Source organism: Dipodomys spectabilis, unplaced genomic scaffold, assembly GCF_019054845.1.
Source record: "Dipodomys spectabilis isolate Male_0828 unplaced genomic scaffold, ASM1905484v1 ptg000219l, whole genome shotgun sequence".
Taxonomy (NCBI): domain Eukaryota; kingdom Metazoa; phylum Chordata; class Mammalia; order Rodentia; family Heteromyidae; genus Dipodomys; species Dipodomys spectabilis.
Genome location: NW_024870896.1, coordinates 466,555 through 483,270, shown reverse-complemented (window position 1 = coordinate 483,270; position 16,716 = coordinate 466,555). Strand labels below are relative to the sequence as shown.

At 39.6% G+C, this 16,716-nt stretch overlaps 1 protein-coding gene across 1 annotated transcript in view; it reads left to right on the top strand.

The window, feature by feature from the left end:
* Nucleotides 1-16,716, top strand: part of Neo1 (neogenin 1) — a 122,809-nt gene that overhangs the window by 22,026 nt on the left and 84,067 nt on the right. The window contains exons 2-4 of the mRNA XM_042697384.1: nucleotides 8,848-9,165; nucleotides 10,625-10,900; nucleotides 15,903-16,056. Coding sequence (XP_042553318.1) covers nucleotides 8,848-9,165; nucleotides 10,625-10,900; nucleotides 15,903-16,056 — 748 coding nt within the window. The remainder of the gene's footprint in view (nucleotides 1-8,847; nucleotides 9,166-10,624; nucleotides 10,901-15,902; nucleotides 16,057-16,716) is intronic.

Below are 16,716 nucleotides of genomic sequence, written 5' to 3'. Positions count from 1 at the left end.
TAATCCCAACTACTTAGAAGACAGAGATTGGGAAGATTGCAGTTTGAAAACAGTCCAGGCAAAAAAGTTAGCAAGACCCCCATCTGAACCTGTTAGTCAGAGATGGCAGCTCATGCCTATAATTCCAGATATATGGGAGGCCGTGGTAGAATTGTGATCCAAGTTTGGCCAAAGACAAAAAATACAATACTTTTAACTGAAAAATAACTAGAGCAAAAAGGAGTGGAGCCATAGCTCAAGTGGTAGAGCACCTTGACTATCAAAAAAGTATATGTATATGTATTAATATTCTGCCTTTTCCAGGTAAATGTACACTTTTATCCAACTTTTTTTTTTAATTCTAGAGGTCTCTCTATGGTAAAACATACATCATACTTATGAATGCACAGTATCTCAGTTTGTCAGTATACCATATTCAATATGTCCCTTATTGATGGATGTCAGAGTTGTTTCTGGGGTACAAGTAATTCTACAGTGAATAGTGTTGCTTGTACTATTTTCATATTTTGGCCAGTGTACTTTTGGGATAAATTTATAGGTTATGTGATTGCTAGGTCAGTGAGTAAATGCATATATAATTTTCTAGATGTTGCAAATTTCCCTTTATGGTAAATTTAACATTTTGCATTCCCATCAACCTGTTTCTCTACATTTTGCCTGAAGAATATGCTGTTAAGAAGTTGGAATTTTGCCAGTATGACAGGTGAGAAAGTGTATCTCAATGTAGTTTTATTTGCATTCCTAAGATTAAGTCTCTTTTAAAGTGATTAGGGACCATTTGGATTTTATTGTAGTAACTAAGTCTGCATCTATCTGAGAATAGTATGCAGCAGGTGTAGAAAGGCTTCTTTCACTTGCAGAGATACATTTTATATACCATGGGCTTTCTAGGATTGGTGTCCTATTCTTAGAGTACTGTTAACATGTTCCTTGAATTTTAGAGGTTCCTCCTTTCTTTTTCCCAAGAACATACATTGGATGTATGTTGCTAAAAGATTAAAGAGCTCAGTGATGAGTGAAATTTTGTCATTTAATCAACAGTTTACTAATGTAGGATTGTATTAACAAATTTTTGAATTCAGTTTATTTCCACCAGTAATTATATATGGTTGAGTTGAAGAATTCCAGAATCTACCAGTAATTATATATGGTTGAGTTGAAGAATTCCAGAATCCAGTGTACAAGGTCTCTGAACCTGTAACTGGATTTAATTTGGATTGAGAGTTGATGCATGCACACCATTCTTGGCCAAAAATAGCTTTGATAAGATTGATTATTAAAGATTCTCAGTTTTATGTTCTCTTTTGCATATAGTTAAGTTGTTAGATTGTCCTATGGGATTTCATTAATACTACTTCTGTTAGTAAAGCTGCTGACAGCAAAAGCTTTCATTAAATTATTCATGTGCTTCATGTTTATTTTCTTTGTACAAGAATTAATGCATCTTTATTCAGAAATTTTTCTAGCTGAATTTGGGAATCATTTGTAGACATATGGTAGTATACTTCAGTCAAATCTATAATGCTTTTTTTCCATGAGGAAAAGTACCCTGTGGTATTTTGAGCAATTTCAGCTTCCTGGAAGATAGATGATTACTGAAGAATAAGTGGAAAGTTAGTTGAAAAATGCGAAGTAATTGCTCTCTTTAAAATACTACTCTTTTCAAAATATGTGCTACTGAGTTTATCATTCTTACCACTTACCTCTTACCACTGCCTATACTTACAGTTTGTTTTTATTTGTTCAGCACTTTGAACCTTGATTTTCAGTCTTCCTTTCTGTCAAGTCTAAAATTGTATCTACTTGGCTTACATTTCTAGTCACATTTTATTTCTCTATCCTTCTCATCTCCAGTGACTACTTTTTCCTGGCACTCAGATACCAGCTTTGGTCACTGTATCCTGTGTTTTTCATCATTCAGTGATGCTATAAAATTAAAATAATACTCATCTCACCATCATCTCTATCTCTAGTCATTCCACTTGTGCCATTTTTACTCATTTCTGTTTACTCCTGTTTATCTCCATCCTTATCTATCTTCAGTTCCATAAACAGCCATCTATCCTACTTCAGCCTTCTCACTTCATTGTTAACTTCAGCTTCAACTAGAAAAAAATCAGTTTAAAATATCTACTTTGCTTCTTGTTTCTGCTCTAAAAATCTCATTGTCGTATTCATTGTTCGATGGCATCTGCCTCACCAGGACTAGGGGCAGCGCAGTGGTGTGTCCATTTCAGCACTTTGGTGGCCAGAGTGCTCGAGTCCCTGTTTTCCTCAGTTCCCTATTTACTTCTCCCATGATGATGAATTTAGGGACATTCCATAGGCTTGATATCTGCTACTCCTGAGGGCACAAACTGGAAGACTTGCCTCCAAGGTAGGAACCTGCCTGACCTCCTTGCAGACAACAGATCATGACTGGTCCATCCTTATTGTACATATAGCAACCATGTGTACACTAAGAACTTGAAGAGACTCCAGCTAGTTCTTCTCTGTCTTAGAAATACTCAGGTAAAGGTCCAGTTCCCATAAGTTCGCCTGCTGAGCCATGTTCTCATTCCAGTGATGAAAAACTGCAACTCAACATAGCCACTACATAGTCCTACCTTAACTTTTTTTTTTTTTTTGGTCATTCATGGAGCTTGAACTCTGGACCTGGGCGCTAGTCCTGCACTCTTCAGCTCAAGGCAAGCGCTCTACCACTTGAGACACAGCACCACTTCTGATTTTCTGGTGGTTAATTGGAGATAAGAGTCTCATGGACTTTTCTGCCTGGGGTTGGCTTTGAACTGTGATCCTCAGATCTCAGCCTCCTCAGTAGCTAGGATTACAGGTGTGAGCCACTGGCCTGCCTTAACTCTTAAGAACAAGCCTCTTGCCGGGCGCTGGTGGCTCACGCCTGTAATCCTAGCTACTCAGGAGGCTGAGATCTGAGGATCGCGGTTCAAAGCCAGCCCGGGCAGGAGAGACCGTGTGACTCCTATCTCCAATAAACCACCAGAAAACCGGAAGTGGCGCTGTAGCTCAAGTGGTAGAGCGCTCGCCTTGAGCTGAAGAGCTGAGGGACAGCGCCCAGGCCCAGAGTTCAAGCCCCACGACCGACAAAAAAAAAAAAAGAACAAGCCTCTGGAAGACTACAGGTGATAGCTTAAGAGGCAGAAGTCCTGAGACTCCAGTATTGTTTCCCTCTTTCCTCCAAAAACCAAATTGTAATTCTGGAAATGGTACTCTCACTTAGTCAGATAATAAAACTAAGTTGAAAGCCTTGCCAATAGACTGGAGCAAGTTGAAAACAGAATATCAGGGCTTGAAGACAGATAGATGATTAGAACATTCAGATAAAAGTAAAAAGAGCACAAGAAGAAAAGAGAAAGGAAATATGCATAGAGCATGCCAAGTTCTCTGGTACACAATTAAAAGACCAAACTTAAAAATCTTGGGCATAGAAGAGGAAAGAGGCATGCAAAACATATTCACTAAAATAAAAGAAATAATTTCCAAATTCTGAGACGATGGTTAGCCACATATAAGTCTTTTTTATGGTTGTTGGTCATGGGGCTTGAACTCCACTTCCAACTTCTGAGTGGATAATTGGAAATAAGAGTTTTACAGGGACTGGGCTGGGAAGGTGGCTCAGTGGTAGAGCATTTGCCTTGCATGCATGAGGTCCTGGGTTCGATTCCTCAGCACCACATAAGCAAAAAAGAAAAAAGCCGGAAGTGGTGCTGTGGCTCAAGTGGTAGAGCGCTAGCCTTGAGCTGAAGAGCTGAGGGACAGCACCCAGGCCCAGAGTTCAGGCCCCATGACTGGACCCCCCCCCCCAAAAAAAAAAAAAAAACAAAGAGTTTTACAGGACTTTCCTGCCTGGAATGGCTTTGAACCACGATCTTCAGATCTCAGACTCCTGAGTAGCTAGAATATAGGCATAAGTCACTAACAGTTGGCATGTAAATGTGCTTTAAGATACCAAATAAAATACTGAAAGCTGCAGAAGTGCCAAGTCATTAGAATAACAGCAACTCCTCAACAACAACAACAACAACAAAAAACTCTAAAGGAAAGAGGTCATGGGGTGATGTATTTTTAAGCCCTGAAAGGAAATTATTGCCAGTCTAGATTATTGTACCCTGGAAAGCTGTCCTTCAAGATTGAGGGAGAAATAAAAACCTACATGATAAAACTCAAAAAGTTTCATGACCAGCAAGCCCTTGTAAGGCAAAAGATACTTAAAGGAGTTAACTATACACTGAGGAGGAAGCTAAATCACCATAATACTATAGGTATAGGTTACACATTTCTGACTAGGACTCCTAATTGCTTAGGACGTGCAAGCAAGAATTGACAAATGGATTGCATCAAATTAAAAAGTTTCTGCACATCAAAGGAACAATTACAGAATTAAGAGAGTTCTGTAGAATGAGAGAAAAACCTTTGCCACCTATTTAGCAAAGGGTCATTATTCATTATATGTAAAGAACTTGTATATCAAACACCAAAAGAACAAATGATCCAGTTAATAAATAAGTAAGTGAGTTGAACTGGCAGTTCTCAAAAGAAGTATGAATGGCCAACCAATGTATAAAGAAATGTTCAGCATCCTAGCAATAAAGGAAATGCAAAACAAAATGATATTGAAATTTTTATCACCCAGTCAGAATGTGTATCAAGACAAATAACAAATGCTGGTGAGGATGTGGGGAGCAGGAACACTTACACTTAATAATAAATGGAAGAGAATGAGAATATAAACCCTTATGTAAATTAGCATGGCCACTAGGGAAATCAGCACAGAAGTTCCTTAAAAAAAATCTAAAAATAGAGTTATCAGTAGTCCTGCAGTGGTCCTGGGGATATATCTAAAGGAATGTTGTCAGCATACAACACAGATACCTTTCATATCCAAGTTCTTTGCATCACTGTTAACAGTGGAATCAGTCTAGATGCTTATTAACCAATAACTGGATAAAAACATGGTATGTATACACAATACTCTGAAGAACACCAGATTATATCATTGCTGGGAAATGATTAGAATTGGAGATCATGTTCAGTGATATAAGCAGGACTCAAAGATAAGTATCATGTCTTACCTAAAGAAACAGGACATAAATATAAAAAGGGGAGTGTTCAGGGAACTCACAGAAAGGGTGAGGGTGATGGGGTGGTAAATATGATTAGAGTACTTCATATGCATGTATGAAAGTAGAATAATGAAACTCATTAAGATTGTGCAAAATGAAGAGGAAAGGTTAAGAAAGAATAGAGGGTGTGAATTTGATTAAAGTAACATACATGTATGGACATAGCTCAGTGAAATCTCTTTATACTATTAATATATCCCAATAAAAAAAATAGAGTCTTTATTCCAAAATTGGAAGAAAGTGAAATGAAGTCTTTGGCAAATCACTAAAGATGCAGTTACAGTATTCTTGATTGTTACCCTTCTTCTGTCTGAAAACAAGTATCTTCCTCATGAAACATTGTATAATTGCAGTACTAAGGAAAAGCAGATTAGCACACAAAATAGGATTGAATATTCCTAAGGGTAATTGTGTCTAGTATTAGTGAAATAGAGTTCCAGATTAGTTGGCTGTCCATTTTTATACTATCTCAAGATAAATATTCAAAGATTAGACTGAGATCTGGGTGTTGGTGGCTCTATTCAAAGATTAGACGAAGAGCTGGGCGCTGGTGGCTCAAGCCACTATGATCTCCTAGCTACTCAGGAGGCTGAGATCTGAGGTCACAGTTCAGAGCCAGCCCAAGCAAGAAAGTCAATGAAACCTTATCTCTAATTAATCACTAGAAAACTGGAAGTGGTACTGTGCTAGAGTGCTAGAGTGCTAGCCTTGAGCAAAAGAGCTTAGAGTCAGTGCTCTAGTCCTGACTTCAAGTGCCACAATCAACAACAACAAAAAATTAATTAGACTGAGAATAGATGATTCAACTTGGCTGAATACTATTTCATTGTGTTTATTTACTGCATTTTCTTATCGATCAACTGATGGACCCCTTGGTTGTCATTTATAGCTATGTGGATGGAATTGGAGGTAACTGTTAAGTGAAGTAACCAAGGTATAGAAAAACAAGTATAGCGTGATACCATTTATATAGATAGAACCTATGTAAATGAGAGAAATCGAGAGTGAAATAGTGATTGTCAGAGTTGATGGAGTGGGACAGAGGGATGGTGAAATGTTGAACAGTAGTTACGGTTAATTAGACCAAGAGGTTCTGGTGTGCCATTGCGTGGTAAGGTACTAAAGTGTATACTTCACAAAGTAGAAGAAAGGATTTTGTAAATTTTCACCATAAAGAAAAACATATTTGAGGAGATAAATGTGTTTAACTGGATATATCAGGCAATGTATACATGTATCAAAGTATAGCATTGCACCCTATAAACATGTACAGTTTTTATTTTTAATGCCTTAGTTTACATATTTTATTTTTTGCTAGTCCTGGGGCTTGACCTCAGGGCTTGGGCATGGTCCCTGAGCTTCTTTTGTTGAAGGCTAGCACTCTACCACTTGAGCCACATAGTGGCACTTCCAGCTTTTTCTGTGTATGTGATACTGAGGAACCGAACCCAGGGCTTCATGTATGCTAGGCAAGCACTCTACCACTAAGCCACATTCCCAGCCCCATACATAATTTTTTTAATGACTAAAGTTTTATGTATAACAGTTGTGAAAATTTATTACTCTGTGTATGGAAGTTTTTAAGTGTGATGGACAAAAACTATAGTCCTAGATGTTTTTAGCAGTTTGGGTGGAGATATGGTAGACTTGTTACTGTGAATTGTTTCTCTTTGTTAAGGACCTACAAAATAGTAGGGTTTGTACACATCCCCTTTCTCTGCTGAGAAATCTTGAAAGAAGGCAGTTACTCTGTGTGAGTGGACAGAAGTTTCAGACACAAACAAATGCAATCACTGATGGAGCAGTTATTTCAGAACTGGGGCAGGCTGACTTTCCTTGCCTGTGGCTTTGCCACGGTCTTTTTTTGGGATAGGGTGGAGCAAGGGAAGAGAGGCGAAACGCTGAAGATTGAAGAAAAGGAAATCACCCTTATTATCATAAATGGCTTGTGGAATAGGAATCCTGGTGTGTTATTTGGGGATATATTGAGAAACTGGTTTTATAAATTAGAAGATTGTATCAAAAGTGCATTTTCTGATGGATACAGAATTACTCAAGAGTTTCCCTGTAGGATACTGACCCTGAACAAGAACGTCAGATTCAACTAACAGTCACCATGTATTTACGGTATTCTTTTAGAGCTGTATGCTTATCACACAAAATGACTTAAAAAGTGTTAGTGGTTTATTAGGTATTTTCTCCCAGGAAGGCTCTACAAGGTCAGTATATAGGAAAGGTGATGTGTTTGAGGTAGATTCTGCCCTTGGAGGTGAGCTCTAGAGAGCCAGGAGCACTAACAGTTACATTGTAAAATGTAGAGAGAATTTGTCAATTTGTAAAAGTTGATGAGAAGAATGTATTTCGCTGAGCTCTTGAATTTTAAATTATTTTATCATTCATTAAAAATTTTTCTTTTTAGTTGTGAGAAGAAAGCTCTCTTCCATGGGAGCTTGAAGCAAGAGTCTGAGCTACAAGATGAAAATGGGCACCAACATTTCAGAGCAGATGAAATGTGGGATCTAGTGGTTGAGTTGAGTGGGATGGTTGGAAGTAACACCAAGGAGTAAAAGAAACAGGAAGTCTTGGGCTTTGGGGCATAGTTAGGTGGTAGAGAGCTTGCCTAGTCTGTAGGAGACTCTGCATTCAATCCCCAGCGACACCCACACCCACACCCACAAACACAATATGAAGTCTTTTGAGAATAGTCTCTTAGTTTATAATGAAGTGATATTCATAATGCCCACATTTGTAGGTGTATAAAAATGCTTGTCTGCATTTCTGCTGTTGTTAAACTTTGAACCTCTTCAGGCAGTGGAGTATTTTATTTTTGCTGGTGTTCAAATGCCGTATGTTAATGTTTTACTCTGTGTACAATAAAATGAGAATTATTATTGGTCATGCAATTAAGGTTGTCAGTGATGATATAATTTGTTGGAATTTGGGAGATGGAATTTACAGCAGAAAGAAGTTCCCTGTGGATATTTTTCCTTTCGTAAGATGGAATTCTATCAAGAGGTGTGAAATAGTCTATCAAAAAGTGAGGAATAGTCTATCAAGAAGTGAGATCTATTCCATTAAGAAGTGAGAAATTTGCAGAGACTTGGCAATGTACAAGATATCAAACATGGTCATTAAGCTTATTTAAAAATAATTGGTCCAGTGACTTTGGTCTTAGTAAACTACTATTAAGCAAACTTAAGTGGATAGAGACTCAGGGTCCTGGTGAGAAATACAGGACAGTTTTTATATAACATCAGCTAAGGAGTTAAGTATCTGATAGCCCTTCCATTCTGACAGAAAGTGTTTAAAGAAAATGATAATAGGTCTTTAAAAAAAACAAGAATCCTATTCTCACTAAATGATACTTAACAAGCAATTTTTTTTTTTTAACCATGAAACATATACCTTCTTTCTCCTCCCAGTAAGCAGGGGTTAAAATTGGTAGGTACCCACCTCTACCCTAACTTAAAGCTCATGTAATTCTGTACACTAAAATAAAACCTCTCGGATATCCATATTATCTAATAAGGCTTATCTTTGGATGTTTATTTTGTTTTGTTTTTTAAATTTCTAAATGAGTCAATTTTTGGTTTCCTAGTAAGAAGTAAATCATGATATAATGGTTACACATGTGGACAATACTCAGAGAATAACCATTAAAGAACCAGTACTTGGACATGTTTGCTTACTTTTGTTCTTTTTCTAGGAGCCAGTGTCCGAACATTCACTCCATTTTATTTCCTGGTGGAGCCAGTGGACACACTCTCAGTTCGAGGCTCTTCTGTTATATTAAATTGCTCAGCATATTCTGAGCCTTCGCCAAAAATTGAATGGAAAAAAGATGGGACTTTTTTAAACTTAGTATCAGATGATCGACGCCAGCTACTTCCGGATGGATCTTTGTTTATCAGCAATGTGGTGCATTCCAAACACAATAAACCCGATGAAGGTTACTATCAGTGTGTAGCCACTGTTGATAGTCTTGGAACTATTGTCAGCAGAACGGCCAAGCTCATAGTAGCAGGTAAGATTCATGAAGTGATTTACTTGTATTTCCAAATTTTTAAAGGATGTAAATCTAGACTGGATATGGTAGCACGTCCCTGTGATCCCAGCTAACCACGAGGTCCTTCTCAACCAGTGTTAACCAGGCATTCAAGTGCCTGTTTTCACAGCCACATATTAGATCCAGGTAGAGTGATCTCAATCCAAGACTGACCCAGTCAGGACAAGTTCCTGTCCAAAAAGTAAACTGAAAAGGACTTGGGCATGGCTCAAGTGGTAGAACACCACCTGCTCAGCAAGGTGAGGCATTGATCTCAAATTCCAATAACTCCACAATGAAAAGAAAATCTAATAAAATTAGTATGTCCTGGATTGGTTTTCATTTAGCATTAATTGTGCCTATACTTTGTGTGTGGGCTCACTGCTGTATGGAATAAACTAGCACTTTTCTATTTGTCTGAGGGTTTAAAGTTGCAATCAGTTACTGAGCAGTTCTTTTATACTAGGAAATGGCACAGGAACTTTACATTGGAAATGGATCATTTGGGGCTGCTTTTGTTCTACTTAGTACAGTTTCGTAAAGATTTTCAATAAAGCCTGAATCTTGTTTTTTTTGTTTGTTTTTTTTGGTTGGTCGTGTGGCTTGAACTCTGGGCCTGAGTGCTGCTCAAGGCTAGCACTCTACCACTTGAGCTACAGCCCCACTTCTGGTTTTCTGGTGGTTTATTGGACATAAGAGTTTCACGGACTTTCCTGTCCTGTCTGGCTTTGAACTTCAATCCTCAGATCTCAGCCTCCTGAGTAGCTAGGATTACAGGTGTGAGCCACTGGCGCCCGGCTGAATCTTGTTTCTTTTATGTCCTAACCAAGGAATAGATATTTTTTTTGGGGGGGGGGGGGGGTCCGGTCGTGGGGCCTGAACTCTGGGCCTGGGCACTGTCCCTCAGCTCTTCAGCTCAAGGCTAGTGCTCTACCACTTGAGCCACAGTGCCACTTCTGGCTTTTTTTTCTTTTTGCTTATGTGGTGCTGAGGAATCGAATCCAGGGCCTCATGCATGCAAGGCAAGCGCTTTACCACTGAGCCACCTTCCCAACCCCAAGGAATGGATATTTAATTAGAGAGATTGTTCTAAAATTTTTGTAGAATATACATTTACACACAAACACAGAAAGATGAGTACTAGAAAGTTGCAAAAAGATTATTCACATCATTTCAGAGCATCTTTGTTCCAATAATGAGACTTACCTGTAAGGCAAATTAAGGATCTAGAGGAATTAGATGTGGTTCCTAAATAAACCATGCTCTTTTTAGGTAGACAACAGCATTCTTCAGATAGTGCATCTTTATTTGGGTACTGGATGAAATCATTTTTGCAAAGGGCCGTGTGTCAGATGATAATTTCTTTTCATGTTTACATTCACCTTGGTGAGAAAACTGAGACAGCAGCCTTTTATTATTATATTTTTTTCTTGTCTAGGTCTTCCGAGATTTATCAGCCAACCAGAACCTTCCTCAGTTTATGCTGGAGGCAGTGCCATTCTGAATTGTGATGTTAATGCAGATTTGGTCCCGTTTGTGAGGTGGGAACTGAACAAGCAGCCCCTTCTTCCGGATGACAGAGTTGTGAAGCTTCCAAGTGGCACACTGGTTATCAGCAATGTGACTGAAGGAGACGGGGGACTCTATCGATGCATAGTTGAAAGCGGAGGGCCACCGAAGTACAGTGATGAAGCTGAACTGAAAGTTCTTCCAGGTATGAACTCACTGTCAGGGCAGGATGATTTGTGCTGACCGGTGGGTAAAAACCACTCTGTGTTTTTAAATAAACACTGCTAATATGTGGTGCAAAATATGGCTGTCAACATAAAGAGAATCACTTTCTTACAGGGGCCTAAAGAAGCTATGCCTTAACAATCACTGGAGTAAATGTATTATTAAAGATTTATGGGCTGGGAAGGTGGCTCAGTGGGTAGAGCGCTTGCCTTGCATGCCTGAGGCCCTGGGTTCCATTCCTCAGCACCACATAAGCAAAAAGAAAAAGCCGGAAGTGGCGCTGTGGCTCAAGTGGTAGAGCGCTAGCCTTGAGCTGAAGAGCTGAGGGACAGCACCCAGGCCCAGAGTTCAGGCCCCACGACCGGACCCCAAAAAAAAAAAAAGATTTATGAAGTAATAAAGTACATTCACTAGCTAATGGCATTCTTCTTCCTGGAGAAAGTAGTGTCAGTCCTGTGTTCTTGGTCAATCCTCTATTGTAGTGAGGTCTGTGTTTACTTGTAAGAATCAGAGACTCACTCAGGGTGGCACATATGAAGGCTGGGCACGGTGGGAACTGCTCCTATGGCAGCTCTGGAAATACTGGCAAGCAAGAACTCTTGGATATCTGGTGTTCTCCTCTAATGTGAGCTCAGCTCCCCTCTTTCTTCCCTACTACCTCCCTGCTGGCTTCCTTCATGGTTGCTTTTGTGTGTTTTGCCAACTCTTAATTCTTCTTTGTGCTCATCTCTTTCTCTCAGTTGGAACATATAGTAATGTCTCTTGATGACATCCTGCTTCTCTAAAATGCCATGTTTGGGTACCTGGCTTTTTCCTTCTTTCTCATTTCAACTTTCAGTTCAACTTTACAAATATAATCAGACCACTCTACATTGTGTAGACCGTTTTGTTTGCTTGTTTTTTTAATGTGACTGCTTCATCAGCTCATTTTAAACTTATGGACTGGTTTGCAGAATGAGTCCAATGTTATAAAGCTGTCACTTAAAAAAGAAATTGGGGGTGGGCAGTACTGGGGTTTGGACTCAAGACTTCATACTTGCCATGCTGGTACTCTGCCACTTAAACCATGCCTGTAGGCCTTTTTGTTTCTGCCATTTTGTGTGTGTGTGTGTGTGTGCGCGCCGTGCGTGTGCATGCCAGTCCCAGGGATTGAACTCGGGGCCTGGGCACTGTCCCTGAGCTTTTTTCCTCAAGGCTTGAACTCTACCACTTGAACTCTACCTTCAGCTTTTTTGGTAGTTCATAGGAGATCAGGGCCTCACAGATTTCCCTGCCTCGGTTGGCTTCAAACTACCGTCCTCCAACCTCAGCTTTCTAAGTAGTTAGGATTATAGGCATGGACCAGGGACTCTTGGCTTTTCCTGCCAATTTTGAGGTCGAGTCTCACTTTTTGCCAGGAATGTGCTAGATTGCGATCCTCCTATTTCATGGTTACCTGGAATGACAGGCCTTTTCTGCCCACCATGCTTTGCTTTTTCTTTTTTTTTTCTTTCTTTTTTAAAAATTTTTTTATTTTTATTTTTTGTGAACATACTGTACAGAGGGGTTACAATTACATGGGCAAGATAATGAGTACATTTCTTATCAAGCATTACAGCCTCCTCCTTTGTTTACCCTTCACGTCCCTTCACAACACCCCCCCCCCCCCCCCCCCCCCCCCCCCCCCCCCCCCCCCCCCCCCCCCCCGTGCCTTGCTTTTTCAGATATGGATCTTAACCTTTTTTCTTTTTTGGTTTGGGCTGAAGTATGACCCTCCTAATCCAGCCTTCTGTGTAACTGAGATAGCAGACACACACCACTGTTGCAGCTATTGGTTGAGATGGAGTCTCCTGAACTTTTTGCCCAGGTGGCCACCACCTGTGATCCTCGTGATCCTAGAAGCTGGGATCAGAGGTGTGATCTGCTGATGAGTCATGTGAGCTGCTACTTTTGAATGTGCTCTTGATGGAACTTGAGCTCATCACTTCTAATGCCTCTTCTTTCCTTGTTACCCTTCTAACCTGTGTCATTTCTATCCTTCTGTATTCTCAGCAATCATAGTTCATCTTTTAAAATCAGTTATATTTTAAAATCTGTGTTCAGAAACTCCTTGTAGCTTCCCATTGTCATTCATAATTAAAGTTTTGGCCTATGAGGTTTCATATGTTTTCCAAACCTCCCTACCTCCTCTCTCCCTATCATCTCCATCCCCCCCCCCTTTCTCTCTCTCCTGTTGTAGCTGCCTTATGCTTTGAGAATATACTCTTTTTTAAAAAAAAGATTATTATAAAGGCGATTACAGAGGGGTTACATAAGTCAAGTAATGTTCTTTCTGAACAATGTGACCCCTTGCCAGGCGCTCCCTGTTTTTCCCTCCCATCTCCACTTACAAGTTGTATAGTTCATTTTCAGCGTAGTATCTAGGGAGTATAGAATGTACTCTTTAGAGCCTTTCTACTTGCAGGCCATTTGCTCTGCCTGTAGTCCTGTCTGCTAGGCCCACTTTTTACCTCTATGCTCAGTTACCACTTCGCGAGCCTTCCTCAGATGCCATGTTTAAAACAACCACCTTTTATCTCATTCTTAGTGCTTTTTCCTTCCTCTTCCTCTTTGCTTCAGAGTATATCACCATCTGACCTAATTTATTTCTTGTCTCCCTCCCTCCATAAGTACATAAGATTAGTGAGAGCAGGAAGTTTGTCTGCTGCTATGAGCAATTGCTGCCTGCAGAAGTCAAATATTTGTTATAGATTTGTTTAATTGGTTGTCAAAATTTGATTAAACAGGACTTAAGTAACTCAAGGTGAGGAAAAGAATTATTTCCTCAAAATAACATTCCTTAGCTTCCTTCCTGACTTGCTTGACAAGGCAGAGATCAAATATCCTCTACACCTGGGGTAGCAGTCACGCATACCCTTAGAATCTGATCCAAGCAAACAGGGTTCACTGCAGCAAAGGATGAGGCTGCTATTGATGTCTAAAGCATAAACAGAGTACTAGATGTTTTGTTTGAAGTACAAGAGAGCTCTTCTTGTCAAACTATTTTCTTAAGCAAAGTTAACTGCTGATCTGCCAAGTTTCTGAGAAGACCATGTTTAGGGTTTCGCTGGTTGAGGCAGAGGTGGATTGATGACAGTCACAGATGCATGGTTTGGTGTTGAGTACAGCTGGGAGCAGGTTAGCACTAGCCTTAGAAGCAAGTAACTTTGCTGTAATTGTCTGACTTTTAGAGCCTGACCTTGTCACTCTTTGATTAGCTTTCAAAAACACATTCATCTAAGTGAATTACTAACCTGCTAGTGATGGTTAACTTGTTTCCATGCCTACAGAACCATTAATTGGCTAGACAAGTTTAAGGGCAGTTCTGGTTGTAAAACATCTTTTTCAGAGACAAGACTCTTATGGGGGTAAGAGTCACATCTCTAAGAGTAGTTTTTATTTTTGTCAAAACTTACTAGTAAGTTAATTTGCTCTCTTAAGGAGAACTTTTTTTTAACCAGCAGGCTTTGTGGCCTTCTCATATATACCCAAGAAGACAACTCTGGGCTGCCCTGGGTTCGATTCCTCAGCACCACATAAGCAAAAAAAGCCAGAAGTAGCACTGTGGCTCAAGTGGTAGAGCGCTAGCCTTGAGCTGAAGAGCTGAGGGACAGCGCTCAGGACCAGAGTTTAGGCCCCATGACTGGCAAAAAAAAAAGTGTAATATCAGAATAAGAGCTTCACAAGTACTAAATGGTAGCTAGATGTTTGCAGCATTATAAAATCAAAAGATTTGAATAAACAAGTTAAAGAAATGAAACTCATTACTCTGTTATTCAGGGTTTGTTTTTTTTTAGTGTGCGTGTGTGTGTGTGTGTGTGTGTGTGTGTGTTGGGCTGGAACTTAAAGAAATGAAACTCATTACTCTGTTATTCAGGGTTTGTTTTTTTTAGTGTGTGTGTGTGTGTGTGTGTGTGTGTGTGTGTGTGTGTGTGTGTGTGTGTGTGTGTGTGTTGGGCTGGAACTAGGGCCTCGGTGCTGTTCCTGAGCTCTTTTGCTCAAGACTAGCACACTATCACTTTGAGCCACAGTGCCACTTCCAGTTAATGGTGGTTAATGGAGATAAGAATCTAATGGACTTTCCTACCTGGGTTGGCTTTGAACTTCGAATCTCAAGTCTCAGCCTCCTAAATAGCTACGATTACAGGTGTGAGTCACCAGAGCCTGTCTCTGTCATTCAGTTTCAAAGATCTAGATTTTATGTATGAGAGAGCACGCAATATTTGGCTTTCTTGGTCTGGCTTATTTCACCTGATATGATCTATAGTTCCATCCATTTTCCTGCAAACAACATAATTGTATGCTTTGCATATAATTTTTTTTGCAACTACATACTAATTGATCTATCACTAAACTATGGAATCAGCACCTGAGCTGATTCCGTAGGTTAGCTGTTGCTTATAATAGGTGTGAAAGTATCTTGATTGATTATGGCTTAATTTTTTCAGATATAAGCTCAAGAGTGGTAGAGCAGGATCATATTGTAGTTCTGTGAGGAGCCTTTGTACAGATTTCCATAGTGGACAGACTAATTTACATTCCCACCAATTGCTGGCATCCGTCCAACACCCCCACCCCCACCCCCCCCCCCCCCCCCCGCCCCTCACTTGCGTTTGTTATTTTCTTGATAATTGCTATTCTGACTGGGCTGAGATGGAATCTGTGTTATTTTGATTCTCATTGTCTTTATGGCCAAAGAAGTTGAAAATTTCTTCTTATACTTATTAGCCATTTTGTAACTTGTATACCTTTAAGACCACTAAAGAGCTCAGGTACAATGTTTTACATATAGAAATTATTTGAGAAATGTTTGCTAATTGAAATGGAATTTCTTATGTTGATTTTTGCTAATTTTGTTTATAAAGGCACACAGAATAAATAGGAATTAATTGTTCCTTATGACTAAATTGGTAAAGAATTTGGTCTTTTATTTAATCATTGTGTTTTATTTAAATTCCTTTTAGATCTCGAGGAAACGCCAAACTTGGTATTTTTGAAACAGCCATCTTCCTTAGTCAGAGTGCTTGGTCAGAGTGCAGTGTTGCCCTGTGTTGCTTCGGGACTTCCTATTCCAGCTGTTAGATGGATGAAAAATGAGGAAGCACTTGATGTAGAAAGGTAAATGCTGTCTGCTAAAACCTCTTTCCAGCCTGATTTGAGACTTACCTAATACTACTTGGGATGATTGGTTAATTAAAAAATGATAGTTTTATTTAAGCACATTACAATGTTCACATCTCTTTGAAGTATGGTCATATGCTACATATGATGAGAATTTAAAGAAAAAAGAGCATGCATTCAAGAGGCTAAGATAATACTCCATTTGTTCTCTGTGATGCTTCAGTATACTTAGTGTACAGCTCTGGAGTCTCTAAATTTTCGGCAGAGCTTCTGGTCTTGTCTGGTCTGAGCTTTTGCTCTCACTCTCACATGCAAAACAGCAAGCAGATGCAGCCTTCATCCTCTCATTTTGCTTTTAAGCTGCATCAGCTATGTTTGTAAGTTCTGAATCTTCTGTAGAAACCTTCTCAGTAAATACCAGCCAGTCTGTCTGTGTCCCTTCCTCCTCATTTCTTTCTTAATTAATGAATACCTTCTGTAGGTGTGTTCTTATTAGGCAGCTGGGTTGGTCTATGGCTAGGTATGTTTTTGTTTCCAAAACACATCTGTCTTGTGCTACACAGATGTTTGCTGGGGTCCCTGGCCTCTCATAGATGCCAAAAGATTCCAAGTTCAAAAACAACAATATCTCTAAAAGTAACTGCAGTTGAGGACCAC